We start from the raw sequence: 14,924 nt of genomic DNA on the forward strand, positions 1-14,924 counted from the left end.
TGTCTGACTTGGCAATAAAGTTTTAGGCTGCGTCCCAATACTCCCCCTCGCCCTCCTTTTCTTCCCTAACCCTAACTTTTGCGCGTTCCCGTGAAGGTAGTGGTGTCCCATTCCTCTTTTCACCTAGGGGGAGGGGGCATAACGAGGGCTAGGGGCTGAGAATAGCCCCTTCAAATCGAGGGATTTCAGATGCTGACTTGGCGAGTGAGGGGGTATGAAAATTTCCCAGAATGCTTTTCGTCGTCATTTGCGGACTGAATCAAAAAAAAAAACATGGCGGACATTTCTTATTTTTTTGGGAATAAAATCAATATTTTGAGTTAGTTTCTGCATAAAAATGCATTTTGATTACATTTCTCGGTGCAAACCAATATTTTACTTTCATAATATTCACTCAGTGAATGTACATAATCCCTTTTTTGTCCGTTGTTCGCTAAGATCGCGCCGGAATATGGTTACCTAACCACGTAAGCGACGCCGTAGGTTACGTCTATTTAACGCGGACCCAAACTCCGGAGCCGGCAGACAGAAATCTCTAAATTTCGGAGCAAATTTCTTAACAGGCATAGCTACAACTGTTAGATTTCATCTATTAAACCAACATCTTCCTAAATGATTTATTTCAGCCAGCGTAATTCTCAACAGAGCTGCGTCCCAGGAGAGAGTTTCTCTCCCGGGATGACGCAGCAGCTTGACCCGGCGGATACGTCTCTTCTCGGGCTGTGAGCTGAGGCTGCTCCCCGGGGCTGAAATCTCCCCCTTCTTTTTTAGGGGTTAGGGAAGAAAAGAAGGGCGAGTGGAGAAAAGAAGGGGGAGTATTGAGATTGGGCCTTATTCTGATTCTGATTCTGATTTTTAGGTGTCAGAGGAGTCTGAGGTATTTGGGGTATCGGAGGTATCAGAGGTATTTGGGGTATCAGAGGCACGCCCGCCGATAGGGGGGGACAAACGGGTCTGTTGTCCCGGGCCCAGGGTAGGGGGGGGGGGGGGCCAAGAACTGAAAAAAAAAAATAAAAAAAAATATTTTCATTAAATTATAGAATCATTTTTCAAAATGTTTCAAAATATGACTATTTGTGGAAAAAATATGTAGTATTTGAGTTACATAAAAGCTTGTTATTTGTTTTCTTCCTAATTGTCCTTGTGGTCAAGAACCCCCAACACAAAAATGGTTTGGCCGCTGATCAAAATTTGATGTTATCATTTAATTCAACCATTAGAATGGTCAAAATGTCCGGTCAGCACAAGTCCGGTGCTCAGAAAAGAAGAGAAAAGAGAAGAAGAAAAGAAGAAAATAGAGGCCTCATAGATTCTCTACACAAATATTTTAAAAAGGGTGGTGATGGTGAAGCTGGAATTAATAAAGTCAGCGTAGAGCAAGGTAAGAAACAGCGCAGCCAACGTTTACCAACCTTGTAACTTAACCTAACTGGCTATCTCTAATGTTAACGTCCATTAGCTTGTATAAAAACCTGAAGAGCAGAGGGAGAGGAGAGGAAGAGGGAGAAGGAGAGATCCGGGCGCAGGGGGGCCCATCTTAGATTATTTTGTCCGGGGCCCCGGCAAGACTGTCAGCCGGCCTGATCAGAGGTATCAGAGGTATCGGAGGTCCTTCAGAAGAGTGCGTGAGTCTTGTGTGTGCAGTCACCGTTTGGTTTTTAGAGGTGTCACAGGTATCTGAGGTGTCACAACTGTACAGAAACAAGTGGAGGCAAGACGTCTGACAGGCTGCAATGTTTGCTTTTGATGAATATCAAGCTGTTGTTTTTTTTATCATTTACCATCTTGAAAAGGCTTGATGGGATGTTACCCTGCATTTCTTGGTTTCGTGGCATAACTGCCTACAATACAGCTCAGGTATTCTGCTCCCTGAAAACAATGTTGTTAAATGAAGCTCTAATAAAAGCAGAGCACATTTAAGCAAAAAGGCAATTTAAGGTGCTTTACATAATAAATATATGAAGAGTGAGGAGGAGGGGAAAAAGAGTAAGGAAAAGTTGGATTAAAACTATACACTTGAGTATGAAAATGAACATTGTTTAAAGTTAAATTCGGAATAGTTTAAATAATTCAGTCAAAGGCAGCTGTAACAAATGAGTTTTTAACCTTGATTTAAGAGTTTTTCAGCATTAATGCAGTTTTGTGAAAGTTTGTTCCAGATCGGTGGAGCATAAGAGCTGAATTCTGCTTCTCCATGTTTGGTTCTGATTCTGGGGAGACGGAGCAGACCTGAACCAGAAGACCGGAGAGGTCTGGATGGTTGATTTGGGGGTAAAAACTCCCCTAGTGGCAGAAAAACCTTAGGCCAAACAGTTGCAAGGAAAAAGTCCCCTTTAAGGGGGAAGAAACGTTGCGCAGGACCAGGCTATTAAGGGGGACCCTGCTGCTGAAGGCCAGCTGGGCAGAGCAGGAAAAAGGTCACCAGACAGAAAATGAAGCACAGAGAAAGGAGAGGAGCAGATTTATTGTCAAAGGTACAAAAGACAAGATATTACTATAAATAATCCTGAGCAGGAGAACTAAGAGTTCTATGTACATATGACTGACAGCTGACGACTATATAAACAGGTGTAGACAGCAGACACTGAGGTGGTCAGTGGGGGGCCTGCAGGTCAGGGTGTCTGCAGATATCCAACAGAGACATATAGACAGACAGGTTAGGAAAATGATGCAAGTAATGTAAAATGGACTTGTGGAAAATGTTACTGTTGCTTGACCCAGTTAGCTGTTTGACAGACGGCCTCAGTTTTAGGAAACCTGGCAACTCTTAAATATTTTCCACTTGTGAATAATCTTTCTAACTGCGGAATAACGGAGTTAAAATTATTTGGAAATGGCCTTTCAATCTTTCTGAGATTGATAGACAGGACACAGTCGTGTGTGTGTGTGTGTGTGTGTGTGTGTGTGTGTGTGTGTGTGTGTGTGTGTGTGTGTGTGTGTGTGTGTGTGTGTGTGTGTGTGTGTGTGTGTGTGTGTGTGTGTGTGTGTGTGTGCAGAGCCGGATTAACGCAAAGGCAAACTAGGCAGGTGCCTAGGGCCCGATTGACAGGGGGGGCCCAGACAGAGGGACAAAAAAAAAAAAAAAAAAAAAAAAAAAAAAAATTTTATAAAATAAAAATAACGTATAAATAATAAAAATCTAAAAATAGTCTGATAGACTGTTTAATATACAACACATGACTTATTTTGGAATACAAAGAACCAACTTGACTATGACTATGCTATGTAAAATGTGAATTAAGTTTTATTAGTAACTTAAGGTAAGTTAAAGATTTCATAAATAACATCGATGGAGGGGGGCCCAAAAATCACAGTCTGCCTAGTGTGGTCCATTTATTTAATCCGGCTCTGTGTGTGTGTGTGTGTGTGTGTGTGTGTGTGTGTGTGTTAAAAACTGGACAACCCCTTTATGACACCTCTCTAAAGCCCCCCCCCCCCCCCCCAACAGGCAGTCCTGGAAGTCGCCTAGGACAAGTTGGCCAAGCTCACGCTAACCTATGATGCTAATCAATATCAATATTGATTTAAATTCATTCAGATCAATTCACGGTTCAAGTGTGTTGTAAATGTCGTCAACGAAATCCTCCAGATGATCCAAATCAGAGATGAAATCCAGTTTAGGGTTTTCATCCAGAAAGGAAAATTTTAAAAAAGCAAACAAAAAATGGAATAAACTTCGGAGAATGTGAGAAAAGAAGGGAAAGGTTTGTTGCTTTCTAGCAGCGGGAGGCTGCTATGTTGCATCACGGTGGCATCAGAGCTTCAACTTCCCTAACATGTGCTGCAGGATTAAGATGCATATATATATATATATATATTTATGTCATGGATAAAGCTTTTACCAAATCATGGTACACTGTAAAACCTAACAGTGCATCTTAATAACAGAAGTAAGTTGAAATAACTTTGGAAAAAGTTGTGGTCACTCATTGCCATCAGTTAAAGGAGCTTGAGGCTCCTTTTAAGAAATGAGACTCTCTAGCGCCACCCTTCACCACGACGGCCGTTGGGGGTACTGCAGCCAACAGTGAAGCCAGCACGGGAGAACGGGGAGAACGCACATGCAGCGTCATGTGACGTCACATCCGCAGGACAGCGCGGGAAATTCGGGACCGAATTGCAGCACATTTTGCAGCACACAGCCTGTTCAAGGCAACAGAGAGATACAGTAGAGGGCTCATTCTTTTTGGTTTGGAACGCTTCATCTGACATTATTACTAGAAAACTTAAAATGTATACGGATTTTTTTCATAAATCTTGCCACAATCCGGCCTCAAGCTCCTTTAATAAACTTAAATAGTTTTACGCAATCGGTTTCCTCAAACCGCTTGAGTTCAACTAACTTATCAGGTTTTACAGTGTACTAACCATTGTAGTGGCTATTTGTCTCCAACAACTAATTCAAACGGCCACCGAGAGGCACCAGGTAAACGTTTCTATCGCAGGTCAGGTAGGATCCACAGGATGGAATGAGGCAATTGTTGAAATGTTGGCTCTAATTCTGCTTTCAGGCTGATACTGAAGCTGTTTGACGCTGGTCAAAACCACACACCTTCCCCGGTGCCTGCTGACTTCCCATTGTGCTCTAATCAATTAAGTAACATCAGCTGTGCCAAATTGCCCACCACCTTTCAAAATAAAAGCATATAGCCGCAACTCAAATAGACTAAAACAGGGGTCGGCAACCCGCGGCTCTAGAGCCGCATGCGGCTCTTTAGCGCCGCCCTAGTGGCTCCTGGAGCTTTTTCAAAAATGTTTGACCTTTTTTTCCCTTTTTTCCTTTTTTTCTTCTTTTTTTCCCTTTTCTTCTTTTTTTCCCTTTTTTTCTTCCTTTTTAATCTCAACATTTCGACATTTTTCACGAAACTTTGACTATTTCCTTGACATTTAAACTTTTTTCTCAACATTTCGACTTTTTTCTCGAAATTTTGACTTTTTTCTAAACATTTCAACTTTTTCTCGACATTTTGACTTTTTTCTCGACATTTCGACTTTTTTCTCAACATTTCAACTTTTTTCTCGAAGTGCATAATGACAAAAAAAAATCTTCCCCCAGTTATAACTAGATACATGCAGCATGTGTTGCCTTCATTCTAAGGCTTATAAAAGACTTTTCATTTTTTGCGGCTCCAGACATATTTGTTTTTTGCGTTTTTGGTCCAATATGGCTCTTTTAACAATTTTGGGTTGCCGACCCCTGGACTAAAACAATAAGACTGACTGAACTAATTATGCAAAACAAACACAAAGAAACCTTGGTGTTTTGTTTGACAAAGACATATCATTAGAACGCCACTCAAAACAGCTGATGAGGAACTGTTTTTACCAACAGTTGTTTCAAAAAATGATCTTGAGCTAATTGTTCATGCCTTTGTGTCGTCTCATTTGGATCACTGCAACAGTTTTCTTGTTTTCTTGCTTAAACAAGAAAGAACTGTCTCGTCTTCAGCAAGTCCAAAATGATCGATCTCCCGCTGTCTCTACGTTCTCTGGACTCAAGAGCTTTTAAGAGCAAACTTAAAACCCACCTGTTTTAATTTTGAGAAGCACCTTGTGACATGCCATTGTCTATGAAAGGTGCTATATAAATACACTTTACTTACTTTACTTACTTACAAAGACATTGAAAACACAACATACAGTAGCAAGAACACTTACTGTAACTGAATAGCGCCCACACACCACTATACTCCACATATATTGAACAAACTCCCAGAAAACTGCGGGAACGATGAAACCCTCAGTTCCTTTAAGTCAAGGTTAAAAACTAATTTGCTTACACCTGCCTTTGAATGAATTATTTAAGCTATTCTGAATTTAAATGTCAACAATGTTAATTTCAGTAATACACCGTAATTCTAGTTCAAGTCTAACCTTTCCTTATTATGCAGCTGCACGATGAGGATGTCCGTGAGCTCCCCGTCCCCAGAGCCGTCATAAATCAGCACATTACACAACCCTGATCTGCAAGTGGGTATTAAAATGACAGACCACGGCTTTGCAGGGAACCTCACTCGGGTCATTAACAAGCTGAAGAGCCTCACACGGAGGTTCTTGAGCTGTCAGCCAACACAACAGCAGGAGCAGAGGAGGGACACTGCGGGTCATATTTGAACACGAGCTCTTCATGCAGAGTGATAGTAAAGGGGTCTAATCTAAAACAACGGGACTGTCGTTTGGAGTCAGCCCCCAGTGGTCACCAGAGGAACTGCAACTAAACGTGCTTCCTGCTTGGAGATGTAGCCCCTTGGTGTTAGGATAAAGCAGAGGTGTCAAGTAACAAAGTACAAATACTTCGTTACCTCACTTAAGTAGAAATTTGAGTTATCTATACTTCACTGGAATAATTATTTTTCAGACGACTTTTTACTTTTACTCCTTACATTTTCACGCAATTATCTGTACTTTTTACTCCTTACATTTTAAAAACAGACTCGTTACTCTATTTCATTTCGGCCTTTAAACAAAAAACTATCCAGTTAAATTGCTTCATCCGGATAGAGTGAAAGTGGTTGTGGTTGTTTCAGATGTTCTTGTCCAGTTTTGTTCTTACATCCGTTCCCTCAGATTCCTGCAACTAAACTTGGATGTACATTCCAATAAACATTAGGATAAATGATAACATGCCTCTGAAGTTTGACTTTTTGCACCATTACAATACTTATAGGCAACTAGTCATCATATCTCCTGCTCTCTGAAACACATGTTAATGCTCAATAGTACACATATATAGTTCTTTAATATATTTGCATTATACTAAGATGCATTCATTTACAATGGCTTTTGTCCTTAATGGCTTTCCCCCCCCCTTACATTACTTTTATACTTTAAGTAGTTTTGAAACCAGTACTTTTATACTTTTACTTGAGTAAAAAACTTGAGTTTTATACTTCAACTTCTACAGGAGTCTTTTTAAACTCTAGTAATTCTACCTGAGTAATGAATGTGAATACTTTTGACACCTCTGGAATAAAGTAAATACGACTTCAGACAAACTGAGAAAACCTTTTTGCTGTGCAATTATTCATTTACCGTAAGAAAAACAAAGCAAGATCACTCAGTGTCTCGTAGATTCACCAGCAGCAATAATTTGAGATATCGGTGTTGTGTATGACTTCTTCAGTCTTTTCACGTCTTTGTGGAGGAATTTTGGCCCTTTCTTTTTTATAACTACTTCAGTTACCCCGAGTTTTGGAGCATTTGTTTGTGAACAGTTCTCTTAAGGTCCAACAAGAAAACCTTCAAAGGAGTTGATGTGGTGTGTGGACCTCGAGCAGGTCGATCCAAAAACGTTGAATTTTTTATTTAGCCATTCTGATGTCTTTGCTGATGCACTGTAAACGTTTGACATGCTTGTTAAGGGCTGTAGGGTCTGAGATGTAATGCTTTAATCTCTTTTTTTTTTCCTTCTGTGAGCCCTGCAGGGTCTGCTCTGGGAATATTTACCAATATGTACATTTCTTTTTAAGACTGCCAACTGTTTTGAATGTTTTCCTCTTGTGAAGAGTCTTTCCCGCTGTAGAATGTTAAACTCCAAATTCTGTGGAAATGGTTTGATAACTTTTTCCAGATTTTGAATCAGTTGCTGAGCAGCATCTGGATGCAACTCACCTTCTTAAATCCTGTAAAAAAATAATGATTTATCTCTTTTTTGATAAATAATTAAGAGCACAGTGACATGTAGTTTGTCTGATGTTGCGTAATAGACCCACTTCGTTCAGATGATATGTATATGTTCAAACAGCTCTTAATCAGGAGAAACATACAGTATATTCACTTTTTTCCCCCCATCACGTTTACATTTTTATGAGGCGTTTTATTGATTTATTTAGCCTTTATTTTACCAGGTCGGTCCCATTGAGACATAATGGTCTCTTTTAGCATCAATCTGTAGTTTATAGCGCAACACCGCCATCTAGTGTCTTCTTTCATAACTGCAAAAAGGTTCATTTATTATTGGAAACCCCAAATTGATCACAATTACCTCAATATGTGATTAATACTGGTTTTTCATGGATTATTACGGTTCTTTTGGCTAAAAATACAGAAGTATTATTTTAGTGCCCCTCCCATTCAAAGCCACTTCCACAATACAAAATCTAATGAGCAATCTGCATCAGAGCAGGGAAATGACTCATATGGGAGCTTCCAAAACCACTATTTAATAAAATGAAGAGAGCTGCATGATTGCCAATTACTTTGTTTTATTGGAAAACCAACATGGCACCAGATACTTGCCTTGTTGTCGCTCTCCTGACGTCACGCTCAGTTGTGCTGAATGGTTGTATTCCTACCCTGTGACATCCAGAGGCAGTTTCGTCTGTTTTTTTAGTCGGTTCTGGTTCCACTGGACTCAACATGAATCAGATTGATCATTCGATCAGAGAGAAAAATAATCAAAGTGGCTTGTCCGGCTATATTTTCCATCCCACAACAGATTGTGGACTCTGGCTGAACCCCTTTGAATTGTTGTTATTTAGTTCCCGCGGTATGTTTCTGATCAACGATTGTGTTTTTCCTTGAGCAGGAACAGACCTTCCAAACATGACGGCAAACAGAAATATTTTAAGTGGTTCAGAAATTACCGGAAGACCATAACATCTGTGTCAGAGTCCAGACTGGATGGTGTGAATTCATCCAGAACCTTTGTACAGATGTTCACTTTTTTTTGGAAAAGTACGTTTACTGGAATAGCAAATAAACTGAATAAAAATAAATACATATTTTTTTCCCCTCTTTAGTTTCAGGCATAAAAGTTCCCTGGCAACTTATTTTAACTTTTCTTTGGGTCTTTGTAGGGGTCATCACGACTGGAAGTGGAGAAACATCTTGGCAGAGGTTTTATCTCATCATTTCAAACACTTTTCAGTAATATAACTCCTTAAATGTTCAAGAAAAATAATGAAATAATAAACAATTACAATTAATAAAAAGGGACACCCAGAAGTCATAGAGCTTTAAGTTTTTATAAGATTTATAAAATAAAAAAGAAGAAAAAACGTCTTTGCTATCTGCCTTGAGGAAGGCCTACATGGCCGAAACATGTTGGCATTTTAACTTTTTCTAGGCATTTTAACTTTTTCTAAGCCATAATTTAATAAAGGCCTTTTATATTTTTCTAACTTCTTGAGTGCCTCGGTTTTTCTAAATTGTTTTTGAATCTTTTGGATCCGCATGCCGAAGAGCACCTGAAGTATACTTTTTTTACACCCAGCAGCACTCCATGCGTTTGTAGTTGCTTTATAACTCCTTAAATGTTCAAGAAAAATAATGAAATAATAAACAATTATAATGAATAAAAAGGGACACCCAGAAGTCATAGAGCTTTAAGTTTTTATAAGATTTATAAAATAAAAAAGAAGAAAAAACAACACAATAACCAAGGCAAGTCATACATTGTGTTTTTCTTTGTTTCTCTGAGTATTTACAAACAGGGGTTATGTACAGACAGAAATAAGTCGGAAAGCTACGTGTCTAGCAACACACAACCAGTTAGATTAATGATAGTTTATACGCTATGTACAGTGTAACTGGCAAGGCTAGAGCGAGAAAGAGATAAAGATTCTGTAAAAGGTTTAAATAACTTCAAGTATCCGTTTCGAGGTTTCATGGAGGTTTCAGTCCGAGATGCAGATTTTGAGCAACACTGAAGCAAAACCAAAAAAAAAACACAAATCCGGTGGAGCTGGAAACTTGTGTAGTGTGGCCGGGAACGAACAGAAGGAGCTCTAGCCGTCGAGAACGACAGCACAGACTGTGAAACTTAAGCGACGCCACAGACGCCTTTTTCTCCAATAAATGCCCACGGAGGAACTCTACACTCCCACACATAAAGTGATATCCAGCTTATTGGCCTCCAGCAACTTCTTACTGATTTGAACAACAATCGTAACATGAAAAAACGATACAAAATAAGAACAAAAGTGTATCTGTACTGAAAAAACGATAAAGACAACAGCCACCTTAACAGTTCTTCTGATTCTGTTGTTCAACATCTCAGGCAACTTCTCAGAGCAACTTCAAAACATTCTGAGGCATTAAACCGTCAAACTTGCAAAACCGATTTCTACTGAAGTCGTGCTCGTTTCACTTTGAGGGAGGCAAAAAAAAAAAAAAAAGAAGCTCAAAACCACAACTTTAAATCATCCTCGAGTACCTCCCATGTAAGGTCCTGGTACCATGAAACCGTATTCGGGATTGCACAGTCTGTCATATGAAGGGAAGAACTAGCTTATTTGAAAAGATCTTGCTTCGCCGTTGTTAGGACTAGTCTAACTGTAAAGCCGCTATGAAGGAAAGTTGGGGGGCCCGATCGGGGGCCACTATCGACATCTTCTAGTGCGTAAAAACACAAATGCTACTTCACAACGCTCAAATGACAACACCGTAGGGGGCTGCCGCCCCGCCCCTCGTCCACATATCCGCTTAGTGTGTCCATTTTGAAGGAGAATATGTCCATGTACAAGAGCACAGGCTGCTGCCAGGGTCTATGGAGTTCATCAGGGCACCTTGGAAAAACCAAGGCCCCTCTAAGCGATCTGGCATCGTTTTAAGACGTTAAAGCCACTGTATGGAGTAATACCACATCTGACCACATGGGGGTATATAGATCTGTTCTGATCTGATATTACTGCACTAAAGAGTGGGGGCTTTGTCCCACGGGAGCTGCACTTTACAAGGACTTTCTTGTGATATGCCGCCCTCCCCCCCACATCTTCAGGAGTTATTTTTTGACACAGAGTGGCTGTAAAAAGGTTCATAGGAATATCTGCTATTGTAATAGCATCATGTGTCAAAAGGATTAATCACCAGGGAGAGTGGAGTAAACATTAGGACTCTCCAGACTATTGTGTTTTACGGGCAGCGGGGAACCAGCCGAGACTCTGCCCCGGGTAGCTGCTCTGAACTGAAGTGGGTTTCAGAAACCGGCGGTTGGCTGGTTCTCAACAGACGATCAGGGGCTGCGGCTCGTTTTCCCGTCGCATGTTTTTCTTCAGCAACTGGATGCGGTTGTGGCAGTAGAACTTGATGGCTCGCCAGTCGCGCTGGTTGTTGACCAGCAGGGGGCAAAGCTGCAGACAGCGCTCGCAGTCCGCCTTGGCCGGGACTCGGAGCTCGTTAATGTTGTGGTTCAGGTGTTCTTCCACTGCGGCGCGCTCCGCCTCCGACCACGGCCGCTTCAGGACCCCTCGCTTTCCTGCAACGCAGAAAACAGGAATCAGTTACGGATCAAACGTTGCGATCACAATAAGAACTCTGGAACTTCTTAAGGGTGTTTAAAGCATTTTCTGAGCAAAATAACTTTTTATAGCTTCAATTAGGGATGGGCGGTATGGACTAAAAAATGTATCACAATAATTTCTGGCATTTATCCCGATAACAATAAAAATGACGATAAAAAAAATACTAATTCAACTCCACCTTTTTTAACTATAAATCTATCTCGCTCTAAGATCCGCCATGTTTGTTACACAAAAACGTCATCAACAGGAATTTATCTGTCCTTCCTTCCTTCCTTCCTTCCTTCCTTTTTCCCTTCCTTCCTCCTTTCCTTGTTTTCTCCCTTCCTTCTCCCCTTTCCTTCCTTTCTTCTTTTTCCCCCTTCTTTCCTCCTGCTCTCTCCTTCCTCTTTTCTCCCTTTCTTCCTTCCTTCCTCCTTTCCTTGTTTTCTCCTTTCCTTGTTTCCTTCCTTCCTTCCTTCCTTCCTTCCTTCCTTCCTTCCTTCCTTCCTTCCTTCCTTCCTTCCTTCCTTCCTTCCTTCCTTCCTTCCTTCCTTCCTTCCTTCCTTCCTTCCTTCCTTCCTTCCTTCCTTCCTTCCTTCCTTCCTTCCTTCCTTCCTTCCTTCATTCCAAAAATCCGCTTTACACAAAAACGTCATCAACGGGAATTTATCGTTTTTACCGGGAGATAACAAATTCTTATCGTGAGGAATTTTTTTGACGGTATATCGTGAACGGTAAAATATCGCCCATCCCTAGCTTCAATACCAAGATTTTAATTTCATTTTTTGGTAGTGTAGTGGCTTAATGACAGCTACTGACTAGACCAGGGGTCAGCAACCCAAAATGTTGAAAGAGCCATATTGGACCAGAAACACAAAAAACCAATATGTCTGGAGCCGCAAAAAATGAAAATTCTTGTATAAGCCTTAGAATGAAGACAACACATGCTGCATGTTTCTATATTAGTTATAACTGGGTCCTCGGCTGCAAATGTAGCAAATGTCTTTCCACATGACTCTTTTTGTTACGCAAATCTATGGAAGAGTATTAGGGCCAGGCAGGAGAAAAATAAAATAATATTTTAGAAGAGGATGATTTTTTTTTCATTATGCACTTCGAGAAAAAAGGCGAAATGTTGAGAAAAAAGTCAAAATTTCGAGAAAAAAGTTGAAATGTTGAAAAAAAAGTTGAAATGTCGAGATTACTGTTGATGTACAATTTTGAGAAAAAATTCAAAATGTTGAGAAAAAAGGCAAAGTTTCGACTTTATTCTTGAAATTGTATTTTAACATTAATCTCGACATTTTGACTTTTTTTGTTGAAATGTAATATTTATTTGACATATTTTTACAGCATTGGAAAACGTTCAGAATGTTTGTGTCATGTTTGTCCTCCTACAGAAACCATATTAACACAAAAAATATATTTCCCTCCCCCATCTATTTCCATTTTCAAACATTTTTGAAAAAGCTCCAGCACCAGGGCGGCGCTAAAGAGCTGCATGCGGCTCTGGAGCCGCGGGTTGCCGACCCCCTGGACTAGACCTTGTGAGGGAAGACCAAAATTAAAATCTAAAACTAGGTTTTTTGTAAGTTTATTAGAGAATTATGGCAGTAGTGAAACAGGTCTGTTGATGGTGTTTATTACCAGGTATGACTTTTGCTATTTTTCATTCTGTTTGGAAATGTACCAGTTTGAAATGATAAGTTACAGATGTGTGTTAATGGTTTTACAATCCCCTCAATAACCCTTTTTACTACACTCATATCAACACGTATCAATATCCTCACGGTCGGTGGATTTCTTATCTTAACACTTAATAGTATCTATAATTTCTTCCTAAGGTAAGTCATTTACAATATCAGGGTGACAGAAGGAAGAGGAGTTACACTTCCAGTCTTGTCAGTCAGTGAACTCAGCGGATGTGGAGCCCCTAAAGGGATCAAACTGAACGGATTTGAGGGCTGACAGATTTTCCAACATGGAGTCGTTAAGGCTCTGAGGTTGAGATGTTGGCGGCAGGAAATATAACATGCTTCAGGCCTTTGAGAGTCTTTGAGATCCAAACTCTTTCATCGACTTGTGACACTAGAACATCATTCTGCTTTTGCGTTTTTGATTATCTTGTTTTGTGACATGATAGATTTTTTTAATGTTTTTTATTTTTTTTTGGGGGGGGGGGTCCAGTTATTTTGAGTTGTCCAACTGTTTTACATTATGTACTCAATCAGAATTGTTTTTCCTTATTGGAGAGCATTTCTTTTGGGTCTGATTTTATAAATGTAAAAATGTTTGTATTGTTTTTAGTTTTTTTTAATGATGTATGTGGCCATGAAATGCATCTGCATTTCGTAGCCACTATATGTGTGAATTTAGGTGAGGTGAACTGTAGAATTTCTTTTTTTAATTTATTTATTTATTTTTTTTATAATTTGATATAGGTCTTTTTTTCATTTTTTTTGGTTCAAATGTTGAGACAGGAGGAAGCCTTAAAAAAAAAAATCTGTCAAGTTGTTAATGAGAAACATGGGTGGGATTAAATAAGTTTTCTTCTTCCCACTCCCTTTCGAGTGTTGACGAATTCATTTGTATTTTGAACCTGCACCTGATAAACCTGATAAAAGGTATTTGTTTAATTTTATGTTGCACGCAGGTCATTTATGTTATGTCATTGCTCGAAATAAATATGAATTGATTGAATTGATGTGTGCATTTGCCTCAAGTGTGTTATGGGATAAGTTTGTGCAATAATTATCTGTCATTTACAATCCTTCTACCTACCCGTCCCCTGGTATGTGCGTGCGTGCATCAAAAGTTGACTGTTACAAACTTTTGGTTTCCCAGAAATCTATTCAGGTTTTTAAATAATAATTTTAAAGACACATTTACTCGGGCTTAAAAATATCGGCTCCATGTCAAATTAGCTTTATGTAACAATTTTATTAAACTATAAAACCACAGAAATCCTGGTTATTTACTGTTTTGTTTGTACTTTAGAACTCCAATTTGTATATTCAATTTTTGTTAAATCAAAACATTTTATTTGTGAATAAACTGAATTCATACAAATCAAAGTCTTTGACTATTTTTCATTTAACAGACCTGTTCAACATCAAACGGGGAAAAAGGTGCTGCAGCTGTAAAATACATTATTCCATGGTGTTTGCCTTTTTAAGCAACTCAGATGTTTTGAAACCAAACCAACTACATCGTTCCTGTTCAATGTGCTCTCTGGAGTTTGCATGTCCTACAATTTAACCACTTTGTCAAAGGACATAAGCATGGATGAGTGCAGGCTAAGGATGGGCGATATTTTACCGTTCACGATAAACCGTCAAAAAAATCCCCCACGATAAGAATTTCTCATCTCGTGGTAAAAACGATAAATTCCCGTTGATGATGTTTTTGTGTGAAGCTGATTTATGGTTCTGTGTTAAATCCACGCAGAAGGAAGGAAGGAAGGAAGGAAGGAAGGAAGGAAGGAAGGAAGGAAGGAAGGAAGGAAGGAAGGAAGGAAGGAAGGAAGGAAGGAAGGAAGGAGGAAATGAGCCTGAAAGAAAGACAGAAAGAAATAAAGAATGAAATGAGCCTGAAAAAAAAAGAATGAAATGAGCCTGAAAAAAAAGAAAGAAAGAAAGAAATTATGCAAAAAGAAAGAAAGAAAGAAATGAGCAAGAAAGAAAGAAAGAAAGAAATGAGCAA

The 14,924-nt window shown here is 39.5% G+C and overlaps 1 protein-coding gene across 1 annotated transcript in view; it reads right to left on the bottom strand.

Annotated features, from left to right (window-relative positions):
• Positions 1 to 9,319: 9,319 nt before the first annotated feature.
• si:dkey-117m1.4 (uncharacterized) overlaps positions 9,320 to 14,924 on the bottom strand; it is a 31,078-nt gene continuing 25,473 nt past the window's right edge. The window contains exon 9 of the mRNA XM_061745619.1: positions 9,320 to 11,197. Coding sequence (XP_061601603.1) covers positions 10,944 to 11,197 — 254 coding nt within the window. The 3' untranslated portion in view covers positions 9,320 to 10,943. The remainder of the gene's footprint in view (positions 11,198 to 14,924) is intronic.

This window comes from Cololabis saira, chromosome 1, assembly GCF_033807715.1.
Source record: "Cololabis saira isolate AMF1-May2022 chromosome 1, fColSai1.1, whole genome shotgun sequence".
Lineage (NCBI taxonomy): Eukaryota > Metazoa > Chordata > Actinopteri > Beloniformes > Belonidae > Cololabis > Cololabis saira.